The sequence below is a fragment of the Ictidomys tridecemlineatus genome, chromosome 3 (genome assembly GCF_052094955.1).
Source record: "Ictidomys tridecemlineatus isolate mIctTri1 chromosome 3, mIctTri1.hap1, whole genome shotgun sequence".
In the NCBI taxonomy this organism is placed as follows: domain Eukaryota; kingdom Metazoa; phylum Chordata; class Mammalia; order Rodentia; family Sciuridae; genus Ictidomys; species Ictidomys tridecemlineatus.
In genome coordinates this window covers 46,559,670-46,587,631 of record NC_135479.1, presented here as the reverse complement: position 1 = coordinate 46,587,631, position 27,962 = coordinate 46,559,670, and the positions used below count along the sequence as shown (strand labels likewise).

Genomic DNA, 27,962 nt, shown 5'->3' with positions numbered 1-27,962 from the left:
GGGTCTCTTATTCCTCCAGATGAATTTCATGATAGCTTTTTCTATTTCTATGAGGAATGTCATTAGGATTTTGACTGGCATTGTGTTATATCTGTATAGTGCTTTTGGTAATATGGGCATTTTGACAATATTGATTCTGCCTATCCAAGATCAAGGTAGATCTTCTAAGGTCTTCTTTAATTTCTTTCCTTAGCCCAAAATACAAATAACCCAATCAGTAAATGGGCCAAGGAACTTAACAGATACTTCTTAGAAGAGGATATATAATCAATCAACAAATATATGAAAACATGTTCATCATCTCTAGCAATTAGAAAAATGCAAATCAAAACTAAGATTTCATCTCACTCCTTTCAGAATGGCAGCTATTAAGAACACAAACAATAAGTGTTGGCGAGGATGTGGGGGGAAAGCACACTCATACATTGCTGGTGGGACTGCAAATTGAGGCAGCCAATATGGAAAGCAGTATGGAGACTCCTTGGAAAACTGGGACTGGAACTGCCATTTGACCCAGCTATCCTACTCCTCAGTCTATATCTAAAGGGCTTAAAAACAGTATACTACAGGGACACAGCCACATCAATGTTTATAGCAGCACAATAGCTAAACTGTGGAACCAACATAGATACCCTTCAGTAGATGAATGGATAAAGAAAATGTGGTATATATAAACAATGGCATAATACTCAGCAATAAAAAAAATAAAATCATGGCATTTGCAGATAAATGGGTGGAGTTGGAAAATATAATAAAATATTTGCAGGTAAATAGGTGGAGTTGGAAGTTAACCAATCTCCCCGCCCCCAAAAAAATAACAAATGCTGAATGTTTTCTCTGATATAAGGAGGCTGATTCATATAAGGGGTAGGGAGGGAGAGCATGGGAGGATTAGATGAACTCTAGATAGGGCAGAGGGGGTGGGAGGGAAAAAGAGGAGGTATGGGAGTAGGAAAGATGGTGGAATGAGATGGACATCATTACCCTAAGTACATGTATGAAGACATGAATGATGTGAATATAATTTGTATACAACCAGAGATATGAAAAATTGTGCTGTGAATGTGTGATATGAATTGTCATGCATTCTGATGATATATAACAAATGAGAATAAAAATTTAAAAATAATAACCATGTTACTTTAAAGTTTGTGTCTGATAATTCGAATGTATAAATCAGAATGTGATCGAGTTATATTGTCTATTGTTCCTAATGGTTTTTATTTATGTTATCCTATCTTCTGACATGCCTGGTCATTTTTGATGGTAAGTTGTATCTATATTTGCAAAGTTTTTGATAAAAATCTGTGTATCTTACAAGGTCTAGAGTGAGGATTTACATTTATTTCTGCCAGGCATGTGGGAGCCCTGAAAGGTTAGGATCATATCAATTCAATATTAAGGATAGAGATAAATTGGAACTGTCTGTAGTTCCTGCAAGGGTTCCTTTCAGTTCAATCTTAACTATTAAAGTGTAGACATTTTGGATCCTAACCCAAAAAAGGGGGGGTTTATCAGACCCTAAACTCCCATCTCTTTTCTCCAGGTCCTTTAGGATTGTCATAAATCTGGTCAACTTCTTGATGTTTTAATTTTTTTTTTTTAGTTGTTGATGGGCCTTTATTGATGGGCCTTTATTTTATTTATATGCGGTACTGAGATTCAAACCCAGGGCCTCACACATGCCAGGCAAGCACTCTACCACTGAGCCACGATCCCAGCCCCTTGATTTGGTTTCCTTAACTTAAATCAATGAGGGGAAATGGCAGCTGTTCTGAAGAATGGCTCAGTTCCACAGGGCTCCCTCTTCCTCCAGGTCCTGTCCAAACAGTTCTCACTTTTAAAAAAATCTTCTTTGTGGTGTCTTCAAGAATGTATTTTGAAATATTTTGCCCTGTTCTGAGAGTTGTTTTCAGAAGGAGATTCACTCCAAACTAGCTAGCCAGCTGTGGAAGAAATCAAGGTCCATTTAAGTCCTTATCCTTCACATGAGAATGGAAACTTACTTCCTCCCGGCCCTGAGTTGGAAAGCTAATATATTATTCTCTTTGAGTCTAGTGATTTGAAATTTCAGAAATTGCTTTGGAGTCAATCTGTTTTATCCATAATGTTTTGAATCTGGGCATTTTTTCAGTTCCAGAAAAAAATTATTTTTAATGATTACCTGGGTTATTTCTTCACCACATTTTCTTTGTTCTTTCTCTAGGGAGCTTTATTATTCAAATATTATAATATTTGGTCCTCATTTATTAATTTATTTTTAAAATTTTTAAATTGATTTTTTAAAAATAAATGACAGTGGAATGCATTACGATTCTTATTACACATATACAGCACAATTTTTCATATCTCTGGTTGTTTTATAAAATATGTTCACACCAATTGGTGTCTTCATACATGTACTTTGGATAATGATGTCCATCACATTCCACCATCCTTGCTAACCCCCTGCCCCCTCCCTTTCCCTCCAAACCCTCTGTCCTATCTGGAGTTTATCTATTTCTACCATGCTCCCCCTCCCTACCCCACTATGAATCAGCCTCCTTATATCAGAGAAAACATTCAGCATTTTTTGGGGGGGGATTGGATAATTTCACTTAGCATTATCTTCTCCAATGCTATCCATTTACCTGCAAATGCCATGATTTTATTCTCTTTTATTGCTGATTAATATTTCATTGTGTATATATGCCACAATTTTTTATTCATTCATCTACTAAAGGGCATCTATGCTGGTTCCACAGTTTAGCTATTGTGAATTGTGCTGCTATAAACATTGATGTGGCTCTGTCCCTGTAATACGCTGTTTTTAAGTCCTTTGAGTATAGACTGAGGAGTGGGCTAGCTGGGTCAAATGGTGGTTCGATTCCCATATTTCCAAGGAATCTCCATATTGCTTTGAATATTGGCTGCACCAATTTGTAGTCCCATCAGCAATGTATGAGTGTACTTTTTCCCCACATCCTCTCCAACACTTATTGTTGTTTGTCTTTATAATAGTTGCCATTCTGAATGGAGTGAGATGATATCTTAGAGTAGTTTTGATTTGCATTTCTCTAATTGCTAGAGATGATGAGCATTTTTCATGTATTTGTTGATTGGTTGAATAGAAATGGTGAAAGATGATATCCCTATCTTGTTCCAGTTTTTAGAGAGAATGCCTACAATTTTTCTCCATTTAGAATGATGTTGGCCTGGTGCTTAGAATAGATAGGCTTTACGATGTTGAGATATGTTCTTATTATCCCTAGTTTTTCTAGTGTTTTGAACATAAAGGGGTGCTGTATTTTGTCAAATGCTTTTTCTGTGTCTATTGAGATGATCATATGATTCTTATCTTTGAGGCTATTGATGTGATGAATTACATTTATTGATTTCCTTATGTTGAACCAATTTTGAATCTCTGAAATGAATCCCACTTGATCATGGAGCACTGTCTTTTTGATATGTTTCTGTATTCGATTTGCCAGAATTTTATTGAGAATTTTTGCATTTATGTTCATTAGAGATATTGATGTAAAGTTTTCTTTCTTTGATGTGTCTTTGCCTGGTTTTGGAATCAGGGTAATATTGGCCTTATAGAATGAGTTTAGAAGTACTCCCTCTTTTTTCTATTTCCTGAAATAAATTGTAGAGTATTGGTATTAGTTCTTCTTTAAAGGTCTTATAGAACTCGGCTATGTATTCATCTGGTCCTGAGCTTTTCTTGGTTGATGAGCTTCTGATGGTGTCTTCTATTTCATCATTTGACATTGGTGTGTTTAAATTGTGTATATCTTTCTGGGTCAATCTGGGCAAATTGTATGACTTAAGAAATTTGTTGATGTCTTCAAAATCTTCTATTTTATTCAAGTATAAGTTTTCAAAATAATTTCTAATTATCCTCTGTATTTCTGTAGTGTCTGTTGTGATATTACCTTTTTCATGACGTATGATTCTTATCTTTGAGTCTATTATTGTGATGAGTTACATTTATTGATTTCCTTATGTTGAACCAACTTTGCATCTCTGAAATGAATCCCATTTGATCATGGTGCACTATCTTTTTGATATGTTTCTGTATATTTTTAAATCTTTTGATTGGTGAGTTTAAGCCATTAACATTCAAGTATTATTGAGATATGGTTTGTATTCCCAGACATATTTGTTTATTTTTGCAATTTAACTTCACTTGATTTTCTTCTTTGATTAACTTTTCCTTTAGGGTACTACCTCCCTCTGCTGACTTTCATTGTTGTTTTTCATTTCCTCTTCATAAAGTATTTTGCCAAGGATGTTTTGTAGTGCTGTTTTTCTAGCTATAAATTCTTTTAACTTTTACTTATCATGGAAGGTTTTTATTTCATATTCAAATCCAAAGCTTAATTTTGCTGGATACAAGATTCTTGATTGGCACCCATTTTCTTTCAGAGTTTGATATATTTTGTTCCAGGATCTTTTGGCTTTCAGGGTCTGTGTTATAAAAATCTGCCATTATCCTAATTGCTTTTCCCCTATATGTAATCTGATTCATTTCTCTTGTGGCTTTTAAAATTTTCTCCTTATTCTGTATGTTGGACATTTTCATTATAATGTGCCTTCGTGTGGGTCTGTTGTGATTTTGTACATTCAGCATCCTGTAGGCTTCTTGAATTTGGATTTCAAATTTATTCTTCATGTCTGAATGTTCTGCTCATGTTTCTTGTGTGGTCTGTGTTCTTTTCAAGATTATATATTTTATTTTCATTGTTTGATGTCCTATCTTTAAATGGTCGACTCTGTTGGTGTTGCTTTCATTTGAGCTTTTAATTTGGTTTATTATTTCTTTTATTTCAAGAATTTCTATAGTGTTTTGTTTTTTGTTTATTTTGTAGAACCTCTATTTCCCTGTTGAGGTGATCTTTTGCTTCCTGTGTTTGTTTATGTAGCTCCTTGTTGAAATGATCTTTTTTTGCCTGTGTTTGCTCTCTTATATCTTCCTTGAGCTTACAGAACATTTTAACCATGTACATCCTGAACTCCTCTGTCATTTCTTCTGCTGTGACTGCCAATGATTCTAATGATGTGGTGTCTTCATTTGTTTGGGGCACCTTCTTCCCTTGTCTTTTCATGTTGCTTGTGTGTCTTCCTTTCCAGCTCTGTGGGTCTAGGGTGTTATTGTTTTTACCCTTTAGGTTTGTAGTGCTCTTGTAGGGTTCCAACATCTCTCCTTTGTGGAGAAGGACTATATTAAAAAATCCCAATATGAACAATACATCACCTATGAACAAATTGTTGTTATTAAAATGTTTACAGTTTAGTCTCAATGTCCAGAAACGTTGGATTCAATTATTATTTAAAATATAATCAGTAGTTTCAAAAGAGTTTTACAGTTTCTGATGGTGGACAATGAATTGGAGGTGGGATGTAAGATAATATGCTGAGGAGACAGGATGTGAGGCTATAGAGTTCATATATCTTAGAAAGTATGAAATAGAAATCTAATGAAGAGGGTTAGTAGCAAGTGAATAGACAGGAATTAATTTAGGGTAGACAAGTGCATGGGAAGACAGTAAAGTAAATAAAACAAACACACATATGTATTTAGAATTATACAGGATGTTAAAATCGTAAAACTTGGAGGGGGAAAGAAAAATGAAAGAAGAAAGAAGAAAAGAAAAGAAAAGAAAAGGGCATATACAACCCTCTTTATTATATTATTCAGGTGACTCAGTCCTTAAAATCCTACTTCATGCAAAGTTCTTGGTTTCACATATGTTGGGGATGTGAGGCCTGGAGGATAGAGGAGTAGAAGAGAAAGAAAAAAAATACTTAAAGGAAGAAACCATAGTTGTTGCTAGTTTTAGAGATCCATATCTTTCCTGCTTCTCTTCTCATCCAATAGGTGGGTTTGTCTGTTGTAAGCTGGTGTCTCTGCCCTCAGGATGGTGGGATAACCAGGATGGGGTGTGAGGTGTTACATTTTGTTAGGCAGGAAAGAAATTGCCCAAAGCAATACATGTGATACTTTAACATCTGTTATGATGTAGGTCCTGGGTGCTTAAGAATAGTTGGGGGGATTTAGAGGATGGTAGTTTTCCTTCAAAAACTTGGAAAAATAATGAAGACAATGTTAGACTGAATTCTTTTGTCAGATTTGTCCCCCCCCAGCTGTCTCCATGTATAAGTAAAAATTATAACATTTGCCAAATAGAACTTTGGTTACAAGGATTAAATGAGTTGGTGTGTGTAAAGCTTAGTTTTTAGTGGGTCATAGAAAAAAGAAATAAATGAGGGTGGTTTTTGTTACTGAGTAGCAATCATAAAGCCATACTGATTTAGGAATAGACAATGGAATAGAAGACAGACTATACAAACATTTTTAGATTTATGATAATTTAACATGTGAATAAATTGAACATCACAAGTGAGTGGGGAATGAGGTAGGGAGTGAGACATTCATAGATAGTGCCAAGGGAAATGATCTTTTTTTTTTAAGGAAAAAACATCCCTTGATTCATATATTATAAAATGTATCAAAATAAATGCAGCCTGGATTAACATTCTAGGTACAAAAGCAACAGAAGGCACAAAGAAAAAGTATCAATAGGTCTAAGTATCTTATATGTAAACATTTTCTATATATGAATCTATAAAATGTTTTTTAAAGGTCTGGAAAATAATTCAACTTAGAAGTCAAACAATGAACTTGGGGAAATACTTGCAGAATATATGAGAAGGTTAATATCTTTGCCCTCTAAGAACTAATAGAAGTACATAGGAAAACACTGAGAACTTGAAAGGTAAATAAGCCTAGGACATAAAGTCATGTTACAAAGGCAAAAATGCAAACATTGCTAATTTGCCTCCCAAATTAGCAATGACTTAAAATAATGAATACTTGTGATGGTATGGTGAAATGGAAACAAAGATGCCATCTTCCTGATGATAGATAAATTAGCAATATGCATCAAGAGTCCTAAAATATTTATATTGAACATTAAAATGTCCACTTCACAATGGTTTAAAAAAAAACCCTGTTACATATTGAAAAATAAACTTAATGAAAAAGCAAAACTCTAGATTTTAAAAGCCTGCAAAATTCTTCTCTAGAAATAGCACTTGATACATATCCCTATCTGGAAAGACAGGGATATTGTAAGACAAATATTGTAAAGCTATCAGTTCTCTGAGATCAATCTATAAATTTAACATAGATCTGAGTAAAATCCTAATGGGAGAAAACCCCAGTTGGTATTTAGTGCTACCTATAGTTAAAATGCAAGAGAAAACATTTGAGACTAATCAAGGTTTGGGAGGAGAGAGTCAGAGGACTCCTTCCCAGGAAACCAAGCAAATCCGACTGTGAGAAGCTGAGGCTGCAGTGCTGTGGAAACACGGTAGACCAACACAAGATGGTGGAGAATGTAAGGCTCAGACACAGACTAATGTATAGGTTGTGGATGGATCTGGAATGTACCCAAAGGCTCTTTTGTTGAAGTTTTGGTTCCCCCATGATCCAGTGTTCAGAGGTGGGGCTTTGGGGAAGGGATTGGATCATGGGGACTCTGACCTCATCAGTGGATTAATCCATTGATAGCTGAATGGACTACTGTGAGGTGGGGTCTAGCTAGGGCAAGTAGGTCACAGGGGGCATGCCCTTGGGGACTACATCTTTTTCCTGCCCCACCCCCTGCATTCTGGTTGCCATGAGATGAGCAGCTTTCTGTAATCATGCCCTTCCACCCTGATGTTCTGCCTCACCTAAGTCTCAAAAACAATGAAGCCAGCTGACCATGAACTGAAACTTCTGAAACTGTGAGCCAAAATAGATCTATAAATCTTTCCTCCTTTAAGTTGTTCATGTATTTTGTTCACAGCAACAAAAATCTGACCAACACAGTTATATATATATTTCAAAGGTGACACTTCAAATTATTATTGGGAACTATTTTGGGACACAAGCTATAGAGCTAAAAAATATAAAGAGGATGTATTCCTATATCACGCCATGTACTAAAATGAATTTGAATAGAAAAATTATACAATACAAAATAAAGTCATAAAATAAATAGTAGAAAATAACTGATAATTTTTATAAACCTTAAACAAGAAAAATAATTTCAAGTGTGACAGCAAACACAGAAGTCATAAAGTAAATATTTATATATCTGACTATATAAACTATCAAAACACTATTCGTGTTAAAGAGATAAAACCATAATAGGAGCAATATTTGCAGTACTCATGACTAAATGTTAATATTTGCATTAATATAAGACAGAAATCTCAGCCTTATTCACAAAAAAAGTGCAAACAAAACAAAGGAAGTAATGATTAATGTATGACATCATAAAGATTTTTGAATGGTAATTTCTAGGGTTAGTTAGGGTTAGAGAAGTGGCCTTCTCACACTGAACTGATAGGAAAGTCAAATAAAGCAATCTGTCTAGTTGAAGTTTGTCAAATTTATAAAACTGTTGAAAATTCCAGGACATTGTGCAAAGTCCTTTCAGAGTGTGGCTCTTGATAGTGAAAAACTGGAAACCATCCAAAAGGTCAAGATAGAGGAGTTTGATCAAAGAAATCAGGAAGAGGTTATAAAATGACAGCCATTGCAGACTATGAAGCAGATGGATTTATTAATATGTAATAAAAAAAACCAAACAGCTTGTGATAGAAAGAAGACCAGCAGAACAGGAGAGTGGGGTATGCTGGAGAGAGCAAGAATGAAAATACCAATAACCAGGCAAAAAAGAAAGGAATGGCTGGCTCCTATTTGCAGGAGGCTGGCCCAGGACCAGGCCTTCTCTTTATGAACACCTTTTCCCTCCCCTCATGACATGGCTAATGAGTCTTGCTAATGACAGTACTGAAACCACGCATTGTTAATTGGCTCCTCCACTCTCCAAGGTCTCAGTTTCTTTCAGACTAAGTGCCAAAAGGAAAGTAACTCTTTCCTAGGAGGCCCTTCCCCCTGGTCTTATTAGCAGAAGACAATCTGCAAATCCCTGGGCTTCCCTCAGCCCCTAGGCTGCCTTATTCTAAACCCTCATTTGGGAGCTAATTAAAGGATTCTGTTCATGGAACTTACAAGGACTCAGTTCCCAATCCTGGCCCTGGCTGTCTCAATGGAAATAGTTGCTGGAGGGAGACTCTTGAGGCTCTGCGGAGCTGGGGAAATTCACAAAGTTTATCAATTAATTTCCTCTTGTCTGATATATCAAAATATACTGAAGAGTCAGGGGACTCAAGAGATGAATCCCAGTGTGTGGGGAAGACACCGTGGTTTCTACAGGTCTGAGCCCTTCACTAGTTCTTTCATGGAAGGGCAGGCAAGTGTGGTACGTGGGCCATAGCACTGGCCAGAGGACTGGAGTGGACATTATTTTGTGGAGTTGGGTGGATAAATTCATGCTCTGCACCGTATGAGAGAGAGAGAGAGAGAGAGAGAGAGAGAGAGAGAGAGTGCAAGCACAGACTCTAGGGATATGGTAACTCCTTCAACTAAAAATCGAATGGAAATTTAACAGCTGCACTATACCTAACATCAACTCAATAAATCTAAGCTCAATTCACTTAATCCTCAGAATAATTATTTTATAGATTAAAAACCTGGATGGAGGCTACAGAACCAATTGGCCTGATGTCACGTGGCGGTGTTAGCCCAGGACCCAGCTCTCACTGCTCCTCACCCAATGCTGCCTTCACTTGACCATGGGTGGCTTGATGCAGCAAGAGCCTGAGCCTTCCAGCTTGCTCCCTGCCATGTAGAAGATGCTGGAATCACATTGGCCATTTCTGATATTCTCTCCTGAAAAAGCACCTTTAACTACCAAATAAATGTCTGAGCCCAAATAAGGTCCTGCTATCTTTGTTGCTCCAGATTCCACGAACACAACTCTCAATAACAAATATCTTCTGGTCAATGTTCCAAGGCTCCTTCTCAATTTTCTTTCCATTTTCATTCATTGCTGCCTCTCAGGCCTTCACATCTCTTCCTGGCTCATGGCTACCACATCCAATTTGAGCATCTGTCCTGTTGCTGATGCCCAAGTACCAGGTCTATCCATCAGAGATCCATGGTGGTGAATTGTTGATGGGTTTATGTACCTGTTCCCAGCTTTATCAGTGAGAACTCTATTTAATTGCCCATAGTCATTTATTTCTCTCCATTTGCTGGCATCCTGTGTGAGTCTGAGCATCTACCATAGTAGGTGAATTTTTTAAAAAAGCCTAAAATTCTTGGAAGAGACTAATTTTACAGATAGAGAAATTGAGACGTCAAGAGCTCACCTAGGCTAAGGGCTTTAGAGTTGGATTAGAACTGGGGTCTCCATATGTCCTGTTTATGGCTTTTCTTCATTCAGCTTTACTGCCTTTTGAATTTCTGAGACTTGCTGCTAGAATCAGTATCACTCAGTGATTTCCTAAAGGCAGAGAGAAGATAAAGACACTGGCCTAGAAGCCAGTACTTAGAAGCTATTCTACATTCTAATTTTATAGGCTCTGGCAAATCACTTAACCTTGCCGCAGTCTCACTGGGCACAAAATAACCGAGCCACCACCAAAGCCTTGTAGATTCAAACAGTAACTCTTTATTCCCGAACTCTCACTGACACTCTACACGCACATTCTGGGAAAATACACTCCCTCCACCAGGCTCTGTGTACTCTCAGAACCCCGTGAGAACTCAACGGGAACTCTAAAGGGGTAAAATTGGGAGTTCATAACCCACTTCAATCTTATGTATGAAATATGATATGTCAAGAGCTTTGTAATGTTGTGAACGACCAATAAAAAAATAAAAAATCAACGGGAACTCTAAAGGAGCGGGTGCCTGAGGCAGCAGGATACGCCCTAATCCTGGAGCTACCCTATTCCCAGCAGGATCCACCCTAAACCCTGAGCAGGGTCACCTTTCAAACCAAAATGCCATGCCTCATTTTTACTTGGCTATGGCTCTCAGCATAACCTGTCTGCACCATTTTTTATCTGTGAAATGAGGTTTTAAAAAAAGCTGGCTTACTTACTCTCGAATCCTGGTCCTGGTTATCACTGTGGATGATATTCAACTGTGCCGTTGCAAAAATCCAAATTAGAACTTAGATTTTAAAGTGCTTTATAACTAGTATTATGTGCTAGTCAAGACATGACCAAAAACCAGACATAGTCCCTGCAGCACATGGAGCTTACAGTTTGTCAGATGTAACCAGTTATCACCTGATCACTGTGTCTCTGGATGCCATGAGTGTTTGCACGTGTACACACATTTACACACATGCATTTTTTTAATTCTAATCTGTTATATGTGACAGCAGAATGCATTACAATTCATATTACACATATAGAGCATAATTTTTCATATCTCTGGGTGTATACAAAGTATAGTCACACCATTTTTGTCTTCATACATATACTTAAGGTAATGATGTTCAACTCATTTCACCATCTTCTATTTCCATGCCTCCTACCTTCCCCTCCCACCCCTTTGTCCTATCTAGAGTTCATCTAATCTTCCCAAGATCCACCCCTCAACCCCATTATGAATCAACCTCCTTATATCAGAGAAAACATTAGGCATTTGGTTTTTTGGGATTGTTTAATTTCACTTAACATTATCTTCTCCAACTCCATCCATTTACCTGCAAATACCATGATTTTATTCTCTTTTATTGCTCAGTAATATTCCATTGTGTATATATACCACATTTTCTTTATCCATCCTTCTACTAAAAGGTATCTAGGTTGGTTCCATAATTTAGCTATTGTGAATTGTGCTGCAGTAAACATTGATGTGTTGTGTCCCTGTAGTATGTTTTTAAGTCCTTTGAGTATAGACTGAGGAGAGGGATGGCTTGGTCAAATGGTGCTTCCATTCCCAGTTTTCCAAGGAATCTCCCTACTGCCTTCCATATTGGCTGCCCCAATTTGCAGTCCACCAGCAATATATGAGTGTAACCTTTTCCCCACAGCCTCACCAATACTTATTGTGTTTGTCTTCATAATAGCTGTCATCCTGAATGGGGTGAGATGAAATCTTAAGAGTACTTTTGATTTGCATGTCTCTAATTGCTAGCAATGATGAACATTTTTTTCATATATTTGTTGATTAATTGAATATCCTCTTCTGAGAAGTGTCTGTTCAGTTCTTTGGCCCATTTATTTATTGGGTTATTTGGTTTTTTTTGTTGTTGTTGTTATTTTTGTTGTTATGTTTTTAAGATATTTTTAGTTCTTTATATATCCTAGAGACTAGAGCTCTATCTGATGTGTGTGTGGTAAAATTTGCTCCTAAGATGTAGGCTCTCTATTCACCTCACTGATTGTTTCTTTTGCTGAAAAGAAGCTTTAGAGTTTGAATTCATCCCATTTATTGATTCTTAATTTTAATTCTTGTGCTATGGGCGTCTCATTAAGGAAGTCAGGGCCTAATTTGACATGATAAAAATTTGGGGGGTAATTTTTATTCTATTAGATTAAGTGTCTCTGATTTAATTCCTAGGTCTTTTATTCACTTTGAGTTTTGTGCTTGGTGAGAGATAGGGGTTTAATTTAATTTTGTTGCATATGTATTTCCATTTTTCCCAGCTATCTTTTCTCTAACGTATACTTTTGGTGCATTTGTCTAATATAACTGTAATTATGTGAGTTAGTCTCTATGTTCTCTATTCTATACCATTGGTCTATCAGTCTATTTTGGTGCCAAAACCATGCTGTTTTTGTTACTATTGCTCTGTAGTATAGTTTAAAGTCTGGTATAATGATGCCACCTGCTTCAGTCTTCTTGGTAAGAATTGCTTTAGTTATTCTGGGTCTCTTATTTTTCCAGATGAATTTCATGACTGCTTTTTCTATTTCTATGAGGAAAGTTTTTGGGGTTTTGATTGGAATTGCATTAAATCTGTATAGTGCTTTTGGTAGTATGGTAATTTTGACAGTATTAATTATGTCTATCCAAGAGCAAGGTAGATCTTTCCATCTTCTAAAGTCTTCTTTAATTTCTTACTTTGTAGTTTTTGTTGTAGAGGTCTTTCACCTCTTTCATTAAGGTTGATTCCCAAGTATTTTTTTAAGCTATTGTAAATGGAGTAGTTTTCCTCATTTCCCTTTCAGAGGATTTGTCACTGATATACAGAAAATGCCTTTAATTTATGGGTGTTGATTTTATATCCTGCTACTCACACACATGCATTTTTACATTTTATTTTGTTTATGAAAATACATGTGATTGCATAAAATTTTATGTTCAGCTTTCTTAAAAACAATCTTTATGTTTGAGCATCATTTAATAAGCACATTAAATGTTGTGACTTTCTCATATATGCTATTATTTGCTTGTGCTTTGGCATATATTTCCTTGATTAATGGACATTTTTATTGATTTTAAAAAAATAAATGACAGTGGAATGCATTACAATTCTTATTACATATATACAGTACAATATTTTCATATCTCTGGTTGTATATTGACACCAATTCATGTCTTCATACATGTACTTTGGATAATGATGTCTATCACATTCCACCATCCTTGCTAATCCCCTTCCTGCTCCTTTTCCCTCCCACCCTTCTTCCCTATCTAGAATTCATCTAATCTTCCTATGCTCCCACTCCCTATCCCACTATGAGTCAGCTTTCTTATATCAGAGAAAACATTTGGCATTTGTTTTGGGGAGATTGGCTAACTTCACTTAGCATTATCTTCTCCAGCACAATCCATTTACCTGCAAATGCCATGATTTTATTCTTTTTTATTGCTGAGTAAAATTCCATTGTGTATATATGCCACATTTTTTTATCCATTCATCCACTGAAGGGCATCTAGGTTGGCTCCACAGTTTAGCTATTGTGAATTGTGAATTGTGCTGCTATAAACATTGATGTGGCTGTGTCCCTATAGTGTGCTGTTTTTAAGTCTTTGGGGTATAGACTGAGGAGAGGGGTAGCTGGGTCAAATGGTAGTTCCATTCCAAGATTTCCAAGGAGTCTCCACACTGCTTTCCATATTGGCTGCACCAATTTGCAGTCCCACTAGCAATGTATGAGTGTACCTTTTTTCCAACATCCTTGCCAACACTTATTTTTGTTTGTCTTCATAAAAGCTGCTGTTCTGACTGGAGTAAGATGATGTCTTAGAATAGTTTTGATTTGCATTTCTCTAATTGCTAGAGATGATGAATATTTTTGTCATATATTTGTGGATTGTATATCCTAATTTCAAATGTTTCACTATTATCAAAAATAATGCAACCTAGTCTTTGCATCTCTGAATTTTGAGGAGTGACTACCTTCTGATTTGTGCAAGTATTTGTCTCATCCAAAATAGTGCACATTTACAAGATCAGATTCCTGTTACCTTGTGACATAAGTAAAAATGACATAATTGCTTATTTTTATATGAGAAAGGAGAAACACATATTATTCTTATCCCCTACTTATATTCTTCATATTCTTTTTAAAATTTTTTTGGTTGTAGATTGCTATAATACATTTATTTATTTATTTATTTATTTTTATTTGGTGCTGAGGATCAAACACAGTGCCCCACTCATGCAAGGCAAGTGCTCTACCACTGACCCACAACTCTAGCCCTTCATATTCTTTTTCTATGTCTTTGTTTTAAGGGAGTTTGGGCTTGTGGCTTGATTTTTTTTATTTAATTGGTTCTGCCTAGTTATAATAAGTATAGAATTTATTTTGATATAATTATAATACATGGGATATATCTTATTCTAATTAGTTCCCCATTCTTATGGATGTACATGATGGTGGGATTTACTATGATGGATTTACATAAAAACAGAGAAATTATTTCTGATTCATTCCATTGTCTTTCCTTTTCCTGTCGCCCCATCCTTTGTCTAATCTACTGAATATTTATTCTTCCCCTTATCCCTTTTATTGTGTATTAACATCCACATGTCAGCAAAAATATTCAACCTTTGGTTTTGGGGGACTTATTTAGCTTAGAATGATAGTCTCAAGATCCATCCATTTACTTGTAGGTGACATAAAGTCATTCTTCTTTGTGGCTGAATAATATTCCATTGTGTATGTATACCATATTAACTTTATACATTCATCTGTTGAAGGGCACCTCGGTTGGTTCCATAGGTTAGCTATTGTGAACTGAGTTGCTATAAACATTAATGTGGCTGTATCACTGTAGTATGCTGATTTTAAATCCCAGGAATAACTGGGTCAAATGGTGGTTCCATTCCAAGTTTTTTGAGGTATCTTCATACTGCTTTACAGAGTGGTTGCACCAATTTGCAATCCCACCAACAATGTATGAGTGAGCCTTGTTCCCCACATCTTTACAAATATTTTTTGTTACTCGTATTTTTAGTAATTGCCATTCTGACTCAAAAAATTTAGCACCAAATAAATAAATAACCCAATCAAAAAATGGGCAAAGGAAATGAACAGATGCTTCTTAGAAGAAGAAATGCAAATTGTCAGCAAATACTTGATAAAAATTTTTCAATATCTCTAGCAATTAGAGAAATGCAAATTAAAACTATACTGATATTTCATATCAGTCCAATCAGAATGGCAATTATCAAGAATACAATGAGAATAAGTATTGGCTTGTTTGTTAGCAGAGATATTTTAATGCAGTTAACTATGAAGGAAAGGGGGAAAGACTTTTATTTGATAAACATGGCAAATTCAGAGCGCTCATGAAGCAAATTTCTTTGAGTTTTTAGACAACTTAATCTATATCAGAACTTATAAGGATGATGATGATGATGATAATAATAATAGTGATGGTGATATAATATTTAATTATAGATGATAGGGATGTGGATTTTATTCAAAAGCATGAGCTTGCTACAATGCCCACACTTCAGGTCCCCATAGTGCTAAAAGATTCTATAATATCTATATAATATCTATCTTTATGATTATTTTTCTATTTGACTAATAATACTTTGCCCCATTCATTCTATTTTTTATTATTTCATTTTATTTTTTGCTTTTTCAGCCATTTATTTATTTTTATTTCTATTATGTTCAATGCAAATCAATTCCATAACATGAGAAGTTACTATGAATCAAAGCATACATACACAAACACAATATACAACACAAATAGACATACAAACATTCAGGTATGAAGCAGAGGTGCGTGTTCATTCACACTTACAGTAGCTTTAGATCTGTTTGATCTGCTTGTTCCTGTGTAGCTTTCTGAAGACAAAAAAAAATGATTTGAGTTATCAAGACTACTGTGGTTATATTAGATACTGCAACATGTAAGCATCAGTATATGACCATTGTTAACAAAAGATTTCAGGGAGTTTTTTTTTAAAGGTTTCTGTGTATCAAGGCTGTTGTAAAAGATTTAGAGGATCAAGACTATTTTTAGGCTTAAGATCAGGTTCTAACTACCTAAAAATATTAACTAATAATAGAAAGTGTTCCAAATGTGGCATTTCTGATCCATAGTTAAAAATATATATATTTACAGAAAAAGTATAAAAGTTTGTGTGAATTAAATATGCAAGTGCGCTTCCAGTCTTCACTTCCCAAATGCTTGATTTATAGTTTTGGCTTTTTCTCTTAGTTTCCTTTCTCATTTCAAGGTTTGCCATTTTACTTTCGACTGACCAATGTTAAATTGTGAAAAGTATTCAACAGATGCAGAAATAAAAATCAGCATTTTGAAGTCAGTTGAGGTCAATGCAATTCTACTCTTTGTAATCAGTTTAGATAAAGAAATCTGGCACTCTTATTGAATGAAAACAGGAGATGGGAGATGCCTACCATTTGACTTTGAGAAGATAAGCAAGATTTTCTCATGATGCCTGGATTTGGGGTGGATTCCAATCTATCATTGCCCTGATGCATGCCAATTACCACACAAAAGTTCAAACATAATGTCAAATCCAGAACCACGCAGAGTTCAGTTCCCAAGGGATCAGAAATAGCTTAACAATATGAAACTTTATCTAGAATATATCAGCATTAAATTAGTACTGCCGAAATAATACATTGACAATTTACTGTAACCCCTGGAAGTTCCTTCCTTCTCATGTATATATAAATAGAATCATGGAAGTTTTTTATATTACCTGTTTTATGGCCTTATAGATTTCATGAACCAAATGAAAGCTGAATCTCCATCCCACATTCCATCCTTTATCTCTAGATAAAATCTGTTCTTGTTTTCAAGGTTGAGTTTTAAATGTCCATATTTCTTAAGCCTCACTGGAGGAAATCATGTCTCAGTTTTGGACATTATCTCTTTTTATCTCATATGTAAAACTCCAGCAGATTTATTACTGAAACGCATCACCTGTGAAACCCTTCACATATCCTTCAATCAATTTGGAATTCTCAATGCTTTCTGTGCCAATAAAGTCCGGTGTGGAATTGGTAGATTTAAAGCAGACCTGCTTCTTCCTTGACACACTGGATTTCTAGTCACCATTTGGATTGGGTTTAAAAGATGAGGAAGTAGAGACATTTCTTGGCCTGAGTCTCTTAACAGTAGAGATGTAGAAGATAAAGCGAGATCACAAGGAGACTAGCTATTGACTGCAGGGCCCTGCCAGCTGCCTTGTGGGTAGCATTAGTTGAATTGGGAGCCGCCGAGGTACTCTGTGAGGAGTTTCTTGAAAGTGTCACAACAGCTATTTGGTTTGAATAAATCTGCATGTGTAGGAGCAATGCCAGAAGCAGCAGCCCCAGCCTGGCGACTATCACACTACCATGTACCCTCCATCCATGCGAGGTGGCCCCTCTGGATGCTTGATGCAAGGAGATAGGTTGGCTCCAGAAGGGCACAGGCAGAGTGGGGCCATTTTATTTTTAATGCATTTCATAAACACAACACTAATACAGGCCTAACAATATTACATATGTAGTGGAACTCTCAGCTTAAGAATCAGAATTACTTCACCTTGAAATTCAGACAGACCTTGCAGCACGGGATCCCACCAGAGTCAACATGCATGGGAATGGGAGAACTTCCTGCAAGAAGGTAGACCAAGTTCATAGGCCCAAGTCCAGTGACAACGCATAGAACACCAGAGAGAGCTCATCTTCTGGTGCCAGTCCTCTTTGGTCAGCCTCCCACCTGCTAAATTCAAGGAAAAGAACGTCAGCAACAACACCTATATAAATGGTCTATATAAGAGCAATAAGTCACCGGTCATTCTCTTTGGTAGTGCTTATTTCACCCAGTATTGTTTGTGTGGCTCTCTATACCAGTGCCTACAGCTTCTATTCACTTAATTCCATGATTGCATTGCATCAGTGTTCCATGATGGATCATTTCTTTTCTGTTTGAAGGTATTGTGTTTGCTTCTGTGTACATTCTTGCACACATTTCCTGGTGCACACACACAAGAATTTCTCTAAGGTCTCTAATTAGGATTGGAATCAATACAACTTAGGTTTAAAGAAAAAAATCATTTTCCAATGTGCCCCTCATGTGTGTTGAACTTGCTGGGACCTTCCCAGTGCTGCCAAATTTGTCTGAATTCCAAGGTAAAGTAATTTTGATTCTCAAGCTGAGAGCTTCACTGCATATGCAATATTGCTATGCCTGTATTAGTGTTGCATTTATGAAATTCAATAAAAATAAAATAAATGAGGCAAGGTATATTCAATCAAACAAAAATAATTAGAGAGAGATTGTAGCACAAAATTTGCTGCTCTCAACAGCAGTGTGTAAGAGTCTTTGTTGATCTCTGTTCTCCTTAAAACTTGATATTATCTCATTTCTTCATTCAGCTTAAGATAGTAATTGCACAGTGACATTTCCATTGTGATTTTACCTTGCATTTGCTAGATTACCAATAAGTCTGAGTTTTCTTTTCTATGTTCATTGACCATTGTTGTTTCATCTTCTGTGAGATTTCTATTTATATCCTTTGCCTGTTTTCTATTGAGTCTTTATCTTTTTCTCATTGGTTGCAAAAGTTTATAATATGTTTTGGATACTTCTGAATAGCTATATGTGCCAAAATGTTCTTTTTAATCCTTGGCTTGTCTTTTTACTAATAAAACAGTTTGAAATTTGAGTTAAAGCTAATTTATTGGTCTTTTAAAATGTATTTAATATTGTGGGGGTTTCTTTAAGAAATCTGTACCTTCTAAAAAATCATAAGAGTACTCCATAGAATATATTTAGGAATGTATTATTAGAATATATTTAAGATTGTACATTGTTACTCTGCGATATAAGTATCTTATCTACCTGAAACTTGGCTTTATGCATTGACTGTGCAATGAGGAGAGGGTCAGTTTTTCCTTTTTGGATTCTTAATTGCCCCAGAGCTGTTTACCAAGAGGCCTCATTCCTACTGCTCTGCAAGCTAGCCATGCCATGTGTCAAATTTCCACATATTAATTACAGGCTGTCTGTTGTGCTGTTTTGGTTTATTTCTCTAATTTTGCTCAAATATGACCTGTCTTAATTACCATGCCTTTAAAATACATTATAATGGGCAGGAGCCACCTGGTAAAACAGAGTAACACTGTGGGTGGTGGCAGTTTTTAACTGGAATTGGAATCCAGAGCTGAGGGCTGGGCTTGCCAGAGTGAACATGCCTAGGATGTGGCTCCCAGACTTGTTCATTACCTAACAGGTACCGAGCGCTTTGACAAGTCTAATGGCAAACATCTGAAGGCCACTAACCCTTTTCCAATTGGCTAGCATCCTGTAGGTGGAGATAACCAGGACTGCACATGAAGGAGCTGCCAGGGGCTGGCACCAACATCAGAGCCTTGAGGGAAAAAAAACAGTCCCAATGGTGGGATGAGGGGCCTTAATTGCTTTTGAAGCAGAGGGAAGAAGAGTGAAGGGAAAATCTTGGGGAAATTTTGTTAAAATCATGTTTTGGGGTTTGAGTTTCAGCTCTGCCAATTCCTGGATATATAACATCAAGCAACTTACTAACCTTTAAGCCCCAGTTTCCTCCTCTGTAAATTACAGAAAATAGTCAAATCCCATCAAAGACTTGTCAGGAAGATTAGGTGAGATAATCCACAACATTAAACTAACTATCAGTGATGGCTGTTTGATCATTACTAAGTACCTTACATCTGTTATTTTATACAATTCTCAGACCAACCTGGGTGGTTGGAAATATTATTTTGATTTCACAGATGAGGAGGCTGATGACCAAGAAGTTCCGCAGCTGATCCTAAGTCACGCCATTCACAAACTAATTTGACAGTAGACCCCATCAGCGTATTTCATGCTGCACCAGGCTGTCCTGGGAGAGTATCGGGAGCTGGGCTCCTATAGCTAGAGAAATGCACGATCTCCATCTGGTGGGAAATCAGGGTTGAAATGGAGCAGACACTGAAGGAGAGCCAGATGACCTCTCCACATTCCCTGTTCATTAATCTCATCACCAGGACCCTCAACTTCTAATGAAACCTAGAAAATCCTAGTGTGGGGTAACATCCCTGGGGACCCTAGAACACTCTTAACTCAATTCAGCTCTTCCACTACCACTTCCAAAATTATTATGGGATCCCCCGCCTGCAGAATGCAATCCTAATAAGGTTCTGAGAGGAAAGCATTGCGTCCCTGAGGACTCACAGGAAACCGTGTCTGGAGAGAGCATCTCCCCTTTGCCTCTTTCTCTGCCTCCTCCTCACCTCCAGGGCAAGGCAAGCCTGGGAGTTGCTAAGCTCTCACTGGGCCAGGAATCTGGGGAAACAAACTGTTTGGTCCAGGGACCCTGGTCTGGCTTTAGCACCACCATTAACTCCATGGGTGACTTTAGAATGATGAATAAACTCTCTGGGCTTCATTATCCTTGTGTGACAAATGTCTTAATAACCCTCTGTTCACCAATGGAACTAATATGAGGGGTGGAGTAGGGAATGGGTGTGAAAACTTTTTAAGAACAATCAAAAGCATCCCAAAGTCATTATTGGGTTCATTAAACTCTTGGATTGTTTATATGTTTGTGGCTCCCCAAGGTCCTTTCCTTCCTGGGGGGGCTAATTTCTGAGGTCCCCAGAGCATAACATTGCAGAGGATGGAGCTCCATGACAGGATGATCTCATCTCTCTTTTGTTCTCTTATATGTGGTCCTTCCTTGTTCTCTGGGGCTAGGACCTAAACAGTGCCTCCAATTCTTCATTTCCCTTCTGCAGAAGCCTTGCTGGCTATCACACCTGTAACAAGGTGAGTACTCTCCAGCAACTTGAGGCACCCACGGTGTTCCCAAGTGAGCCGAACCTCTCATTTCACAGAGGATTTAGTAGGGAGAGTCTTGCTCAGGGAAACACATCAAAAAAGAGAAAGGGCTGGGACCCTCCTATGTCAGGGCACTTTGCCTACCTTGACAAAGTCTTTGGATGGAAACTGTTTATGTATCTATTGGATTTATGAGGGAATTCAGAGCATCCGGCCTTCTGCCTGGACCCATTCCTCAGGAAGCAACCTGGAATCAGAAGCCTACATCAGAAGGCCACATCAAATGATAAAGAGCTTTGTTGAAATGTCAGAGTACAGGATCATGAATGTTGTATAAGGGTGGCTTGAAGCTCATTCTGGACACCTAGGGATGTTAATCTAGGAGGATTTCTTCACTCAAGGCCATTACTGTCTTAGGTGCATAGATGGTGCTCATCCTAGAATCTTGGTAAAGACAAGTTTCACCTCAACAGAGTAAGAATCGTAGAGCTTCTTTCTGAGGTGTGATATATATTCATTCACAGGGCCTACCCCTTATTGCCAAATCTTTTGGGGCTGTTTTTTGTGAAAAGGCAAATGTCATATCAATGGATAGATTTAACTGCTCCCAAAAGAGTCCTTAGAAATGCTCCCATCTAGACAAAGGGAGCTGAATTTCCTACAGCAGTACATCTGTGCCTTAAACTTAAATCTATCCTATAAACCATATCAATTTTTCATCATCTTGCATAGACTCCAGCTCATAAAGAAAAACTTTCCCAACTTCTACAGACCAATCCCATGTTTTCTTCCACTGATTTTGTTGATCTTATGGTCTTGGTTTCAAAGTTCACTCGCTCATTTATTTCAGAAATATCAAACACCTACTGTACACAAAGTACAGTAACAGGCATTGAGAATGCAAAGCTGGATCAGGCATACATTTCTCGGAAGCCAGAGCGTAGAAGAGGTGTGTCCTATAGAGGAATGACCCTGCAAGGGGTTAACAGAGATAAGAGCTGTGAGGTATTCAATTCAAGTGTGGTGGGAGTTTAGTGGAAGGAGCTTGAGATGGGGAAGAATCATGAAAACTTCATCAGAGGAGGAACACTTTAGTTGAGTCAAAGGATTTGAGAGCCTGGAGGAAGCAAGAGGATATTCCAGTTAAACAGTTTCAGAAAAGATTAAGGATTTTTAGGAAAGTTTAGGAAACACTGCATCATATGTCTCTCCTATAAGAAGTCACCTACACATCAGATGGCCAAGAATGGACTGTTTATGTCACATACTTGTTGGACATTTGTGTGTCTTGAGAACTGTCTATCAGATTATTCACCCATTTTTAAATCAGATTATTATTTTTTTCGTGTTGAGTTGTTTGAGCTATTTATATATTCTGGATATTAATCCATTGTCAGAGGAATAGTTTGCAAAGATTTTCTTGCATTCTGCTGATTTTCTCTTCACTCTGTTGATGTTTTTTTTCTTAATTTCTCTTCTGTGCAGACGCTTCTTATTTTGATACAATTCCACTTGTCTATTTTTACTTCTGTTATCTGTCCTTTTGGGGTCTCATCCAAAAGTCTTTACTTATGTCAATACCTTGAAGTGTTTCCCATATGCTTTCTTCTAGAATTTCTTAGTGTCACGTCTTACATTTAGGTTTTTGTTCCACTTTAAGTTGATTTTTTGATGAGAGACAAGGATGTAGTTTCATTCTTCTGTGTATGTTTGATGGATTTTCTAATGCCTCCTTAGGCATCAGGAAGTGCCTTTGGGGTACTCAATTAGATACTCTTATCTAATGGCCTCTCATCTGATGGCCTCCTAGTTATTTGGGGGTTAAAAAATGTAAAATGAGTAGGCTCATCAATGGGCACTATTTTGGAAAAATATAAAACCAGAGATCTCATAGGTACATCTCATAGGCACAGATCTCTGTGAAGAGAACATAATGGATTAAATTTTCTTCATGCTAAACCCTATAATTCCACCTCAACTGTGTTCCACCTTAGTCTCCTCATTGGTGAAATAAGGGAGTAGATAGTCTCCAAGATCCCAATTAACTTAAGCCAGTGTCCATGGGACCAACGTCATGGGGTATACTGAATATAGTTATGGGCACTAGCAAGGACACTGTTGTGTGTAGAAACTGTTCAAACTGGTACTCTATGCTAGTGGATTCCAGAAAATATGACCCTAGATGTGGCCTCCTCATAGTAACTGAAGGTCTACACTACCAGTAGGAAATTAACACCATGTATTTTATAATGATCAGAAATTTATCTTCATTATCTCTATATCGTGGCAATGAAAGTTTCAGAGCTCACAAACTTTGGTTATTGTTATCTATGAGGGTTTTAGCTATATTCTTAAAATGACCTAAATACTTACGGGCACCAAAAAAATTATGTAGTTACTAAATTTTGAAAGATCCATCAAAGAAAACAAAGTATGGTAAAGCATGCACACAAGAATAAAGTAAAACAGGCCTTCAGCTTCCATTGATGGATACCACAGAGATTAATTTTGGTGGAAACTGACAAACTGGTTAGTTGTTTTGTTATTAGCAGACTTTCTGTGAAGAGAACATAATGGATTAAATTTTATTTTATTATTTCATAGAGCTATGAAGCAAATATATGGAGCATTGTATACTTTTATTTAATCTGTAGGAGAATCAACAAAGCAATCATTGAACCACTATATCTTTGGCCATTAAGGAACTCTGTAATCTTAAGGAACCAAAATATGCAATTATATTGACATAAAATATATATGATTATAAAAAGAATCCAATTCACTGTAGATCACCTGAGGGAAAAACAGAAAAGGAGGAGCTGAGAAGCTCCCGTGTTGCCACTGTTGGTGGAATCCATAGTTATTTCCTTCCTGCCATATTCTAGGCTCCTGTGTCCATACTTCAGGTATAAACTTATTTCCTGCTTACTCTTAATTTTATGTCAGAAGATATTATCTGCTATGAATTAGAATGTTCCAGTCTTCTAATTAATTATTATCAGTGTTTCACAAATCTACTGGCTTGTGTATAATTGCTTTTTATCTAACTTGCCAATTTCTTGACAATTCTATTTCCTAGGTTTGTTTGTTTGTTGCTCTCTTGGGTTGTCATTTAGACAACTTTGTCATTTCCAATTATTCTCTTCTTTCTCCTCTAATGTTTAAACTTCTTGTGTCTTTTTGCCTGAAACTTTTAGAATAATGAAAAATATTCAAAGTAATGAAGACCAGGGCTCTCTTGCTCCTGATTTTAATAGAAATATTACTTTTATTTTACCTTTAGGAGGGATACAGGCTTTCAGTGGTCATTTCCTGTTATATAAGGTCACATAAATTACACACTTACATTCCATGGAGCTATAGAAGTGTTTACTTTTTTTCTCTACATTACAAATGGATGTAGACACTTATGAATTGCCTTTTAGAAAGATTACCTCTTTTAGTATAATAATATGATATGTTTGTAAATTTACTAATGTTAAATCATTCTTTCTTTTCTATAAAATTTGATTATGATAGGCTTAATTTGTTGTACTTAGGGTTTTTGTATACATCTAGCCAAATGAGGGTAGTATAGAATAATTCCACTTTTTATCATTGTTACATTTTAGTATCAGGAATTGGTAATGATGAAAAATGAATGGGAAGGCTCTCTTTATTTCTAAGATACAGAAGATGTACTTGATGTAGACATTCTCTTTATATTGACAAATTTAAAACAATTTGCATATAAATGGAATAAAACTGGAGCCTGCACATTTGAAGTACATTTCTGACAATGTTTTGTTGTTGTTTACTTCTTATTTATTTATTTATTGGTTTATTTCATTTGGGAATGGTTTTGATGGCTGAAGAATCAATCATTTGTCCAAATTTAGGAGCAGATATCAATCAATCATCTGTGTTCCATGATTATTTAAATTTCTTTTTCATCTGTGAATACTATGACTTTTTGATTACTAATTTTATATATTTTATTTTTTTCTTCTTTATATTTGCTAGAGGTTTGTTTTATTTTATTTCTAATAGATTTGTAATGATTTATGATCAATTCATGTGTTCTGTTCTTTTTTACTTTTAGCATAATTTTTCCCCCAAATCTCATATATGTCATTGACTCCAGGGAACAAAGTGAGAAAGGACTTAAATACCTTTTGAGAAGAAAGAAGTCCAAACTAGTGGTGGCATTGTGCAATGCATATGGAAGTGAGGTAAGGATACTAAGGTGAAGGCAGGACACAGACAATAAGTGAGGTGTCGCCTGAGGAGTGAGAAATACTCACTAAGGAATTTGGGGGTTTTGCCTGGAGCAGCAAGTGTAAGTAAGTCAATATATTTTTTATTGACTAACTAAATAATCGGGGCTGATCCCTTCCACTCTGGAATGTCTTATTACGGGGGCTCATTGCCTGGAGCCAATAGAACTGCAGTGACTGAGTTTATTCTATTGGGCTTGGTGGAGACACCTGGGCTGCGACCAGTTGTCTTTGTGCTCTTCTTCTTTGCCTACCTGGTCACAGTCGGGGGCAACCTCAGCATCCTGGCAGCCATCTTGGTGGAGCCTAAACTCCACACCCCCATGTACTTCTTCCTGGGGAATCTGTCAGTGCTGGACGTTGGGTGCATCACTGTCACTGTTCCTTCAATGTTGAGTCGTCTCTTGTCCCACAAGCATACAGTTTTATATGGAGCCTGCCTCACACAGCTCTTCTTCTTCCATCTGTTGGCTGGTGTAGACTGCTTCTTGTTGACAGCCATGGCCTATGACCGATTCCTGGCCATCTGCCGGCCCCTCACCTACAGTACCCGCATGAGCCAGACAGTCCAGAGGATACTGGTGGCTGCGTCCTGGGCTTGTGCCTTCACCAATGCACTGACCCACACTGTGGCCATATCCACACTCAACTTCTGTGGCCCCAATGTGATCAATCACTTCTACTGTGACCTCCCCCAGCTCTTCCAGCTCTCCTGTTCCAGCACCCAGCTCAATGAGCTGCTGCTATTTGGTCTGGGTATCCTCATGGCAGGTGCACCTGTGATTCTCATCGTCACCTCCTATATCCATGTGGCAGCTGCAGTCCTGCGAATCCGCTCTGCGGAGGGCAGGAAGAAGGCCTTCTCCACGTGTGGCTCCCACCTCACCGTGGTGGGCATCTTCTATGGGACAGGTGTCTTCAGCTACATGCGTCTGGGTTCAGTGGAGGCTTCAGATAAGGACAAGGGCATTGGCATCCTCAACACTGTTGTCAGCCCCATGCTGAACCCACTCATCTACAGTCTCAGGAATCCCGATGTGCAGGGCGCTCTGTGGAGGGTGCTCACCGGAAAGCGAGCGCTGTCATGAAGGGTGTCTCAGGAAGGTAGAAACCATGGGAGTAGTCCCTTCTGGAGTCTTGAACAAGATGACTTTTATTAGGAAGTAATACTCTTGCTCCCCAAGAATGCTTTACCTGATGATAGTATACAGTCCTGGACCAGAGCCCTGGGTACTTGCCATTTGGTTCTCTGAACTCTTCCTAATCCAGATAAAAGGGAACCCAAGATATCTGTATCTTGGCAGGTTCTTGGTCCTGCAGGAAGAACCTTTTATTCATTTATTTTGCTAAGGTCCCCAAAAGCACCAGCAAAGAGTGTCTCTAAACTGGAACGTAACAAGTCACAGCCTAGTGCCAAGAATCAGCACACCCTTCCACCAAGCTCCCCAAAAGCAGCTCCCACCACCTGTTTTCACACAAGGTTCCACACAGTGACCTAGATCTAGTACAGTATGAACTGAGACATTGATTTCCACTAGCCTGTCAACAAGATTCTGGGGTGCTTAACTGTGGAAAGTTTATGTTTCCTTAGGGATTTCTCGATTTTTTTCAAAATGCAAATATCCATTGATTTTAAATTTTTTGATTAGGAATTGCACTCATGAAAATGAAAACAAAACAAATTTATAACAGTAGAAAATCAAAACCTTTACTTTTTGTGCCCTCAATCTTCATAATTCTTATGAAATAACCACTGTTAAAATTTTGGTGCTTGGGCTAGGGCTCATTTGAAGACAACTTGCCTAGCACAGGTGAGGCCCTGGGTTCAATCCTCAGCACCACATAAAAAAAAATAATTAATAAATAAAGGTTAAATTCTTAAAAAATATTTGGTGCCTATTCTTTTAATTTTTTAATACATATATAAATATGTTTGTGTATCTTTATATCAATATAAATATGTTTATGTATATGTTATATCAATAGGGGTATGTTATATCATGGTTGTTATTTTCACAGTACATGGTAGGTAGATTCTTTAACCTGTCAAATATCTAAAAACTTACGTTTTCCATTTTATTGATTGCCCAGTGTTAATTTACAAGTAAATCAAAATTTATTTAGCCTTATGCCTTTTGTAGAATTTAAACTGTTTCTAGATTTTCTGCATTCACAATCAATAACATATGGAATATTCTTTAGAAGTGTATTTTTCTTTTTTATTTACTTTTATTTTTGATACCAGGGATTGAACCCCAGGGAACTGAGACACATCCCAGCCCTCTTTTTTACTTTTTTATTTTGAGACAGGGTCTCACTAAATTGCTAAGGCTGGCTTTCAATTGAGATCCTCCTGCCTCAGCCTCCTGAACCACCAGGGTGTTTTTATTATTCTGCAAGCATTTCCATAAGTTGTGATAAGCAAAATTCTTGAGTTGAATTAAATAAAATTTTAGATTTTTATATATAGTTTCCTTTTATTCTACAAAAAATTTGCACTATTTTATTATTCCAATGATGAATGAAACTGCTTATTCTCCAAGATTTTGATAACTGTGGCTCTTATAAATAAAATC

General features: G+C 37.0%; 1 protein-coding gene and 1 pseudogene across 1 annotated transcript; one reads left to right on the top strand and one right to left on the bottom strand.

The window, feature by feature from the left end:
* Positions 1-17,442: 17,442 nt before the first annotated feature.
* On the bottom strand, positions 17,443-24,483 carry LOC144375631 (signal transducer CD24 pseudogene; annotated as a pseudogene).
* Positions 24,484-25,514: 1,031 nt separating this feature from the next.
* On the top strand, positions 25,515-26,474 carry LOC101959137 (olfactory receptor 3A1). Its single transcript, XM_005342459.2, has one exon. It carries the CDS (start codon positions 25,515-25,517, stop codon positions 26,472-26,474), a length of 960 nt encoding a protein of 319 aa, XP_005342516.1.
* Positions 26,475-27,962: the final 1,488 nt, after the last annotated feature.

What these genes read in the sequence shown, in the direction of transcription:
- LOC101959137 (XM_005342459.2), top strand. Translation starts at nt 25,515, where the DNA reads ATGTCTTATTACGGGGGCTCATTGCCTGGAGCCAATAGAACTGCAGTG.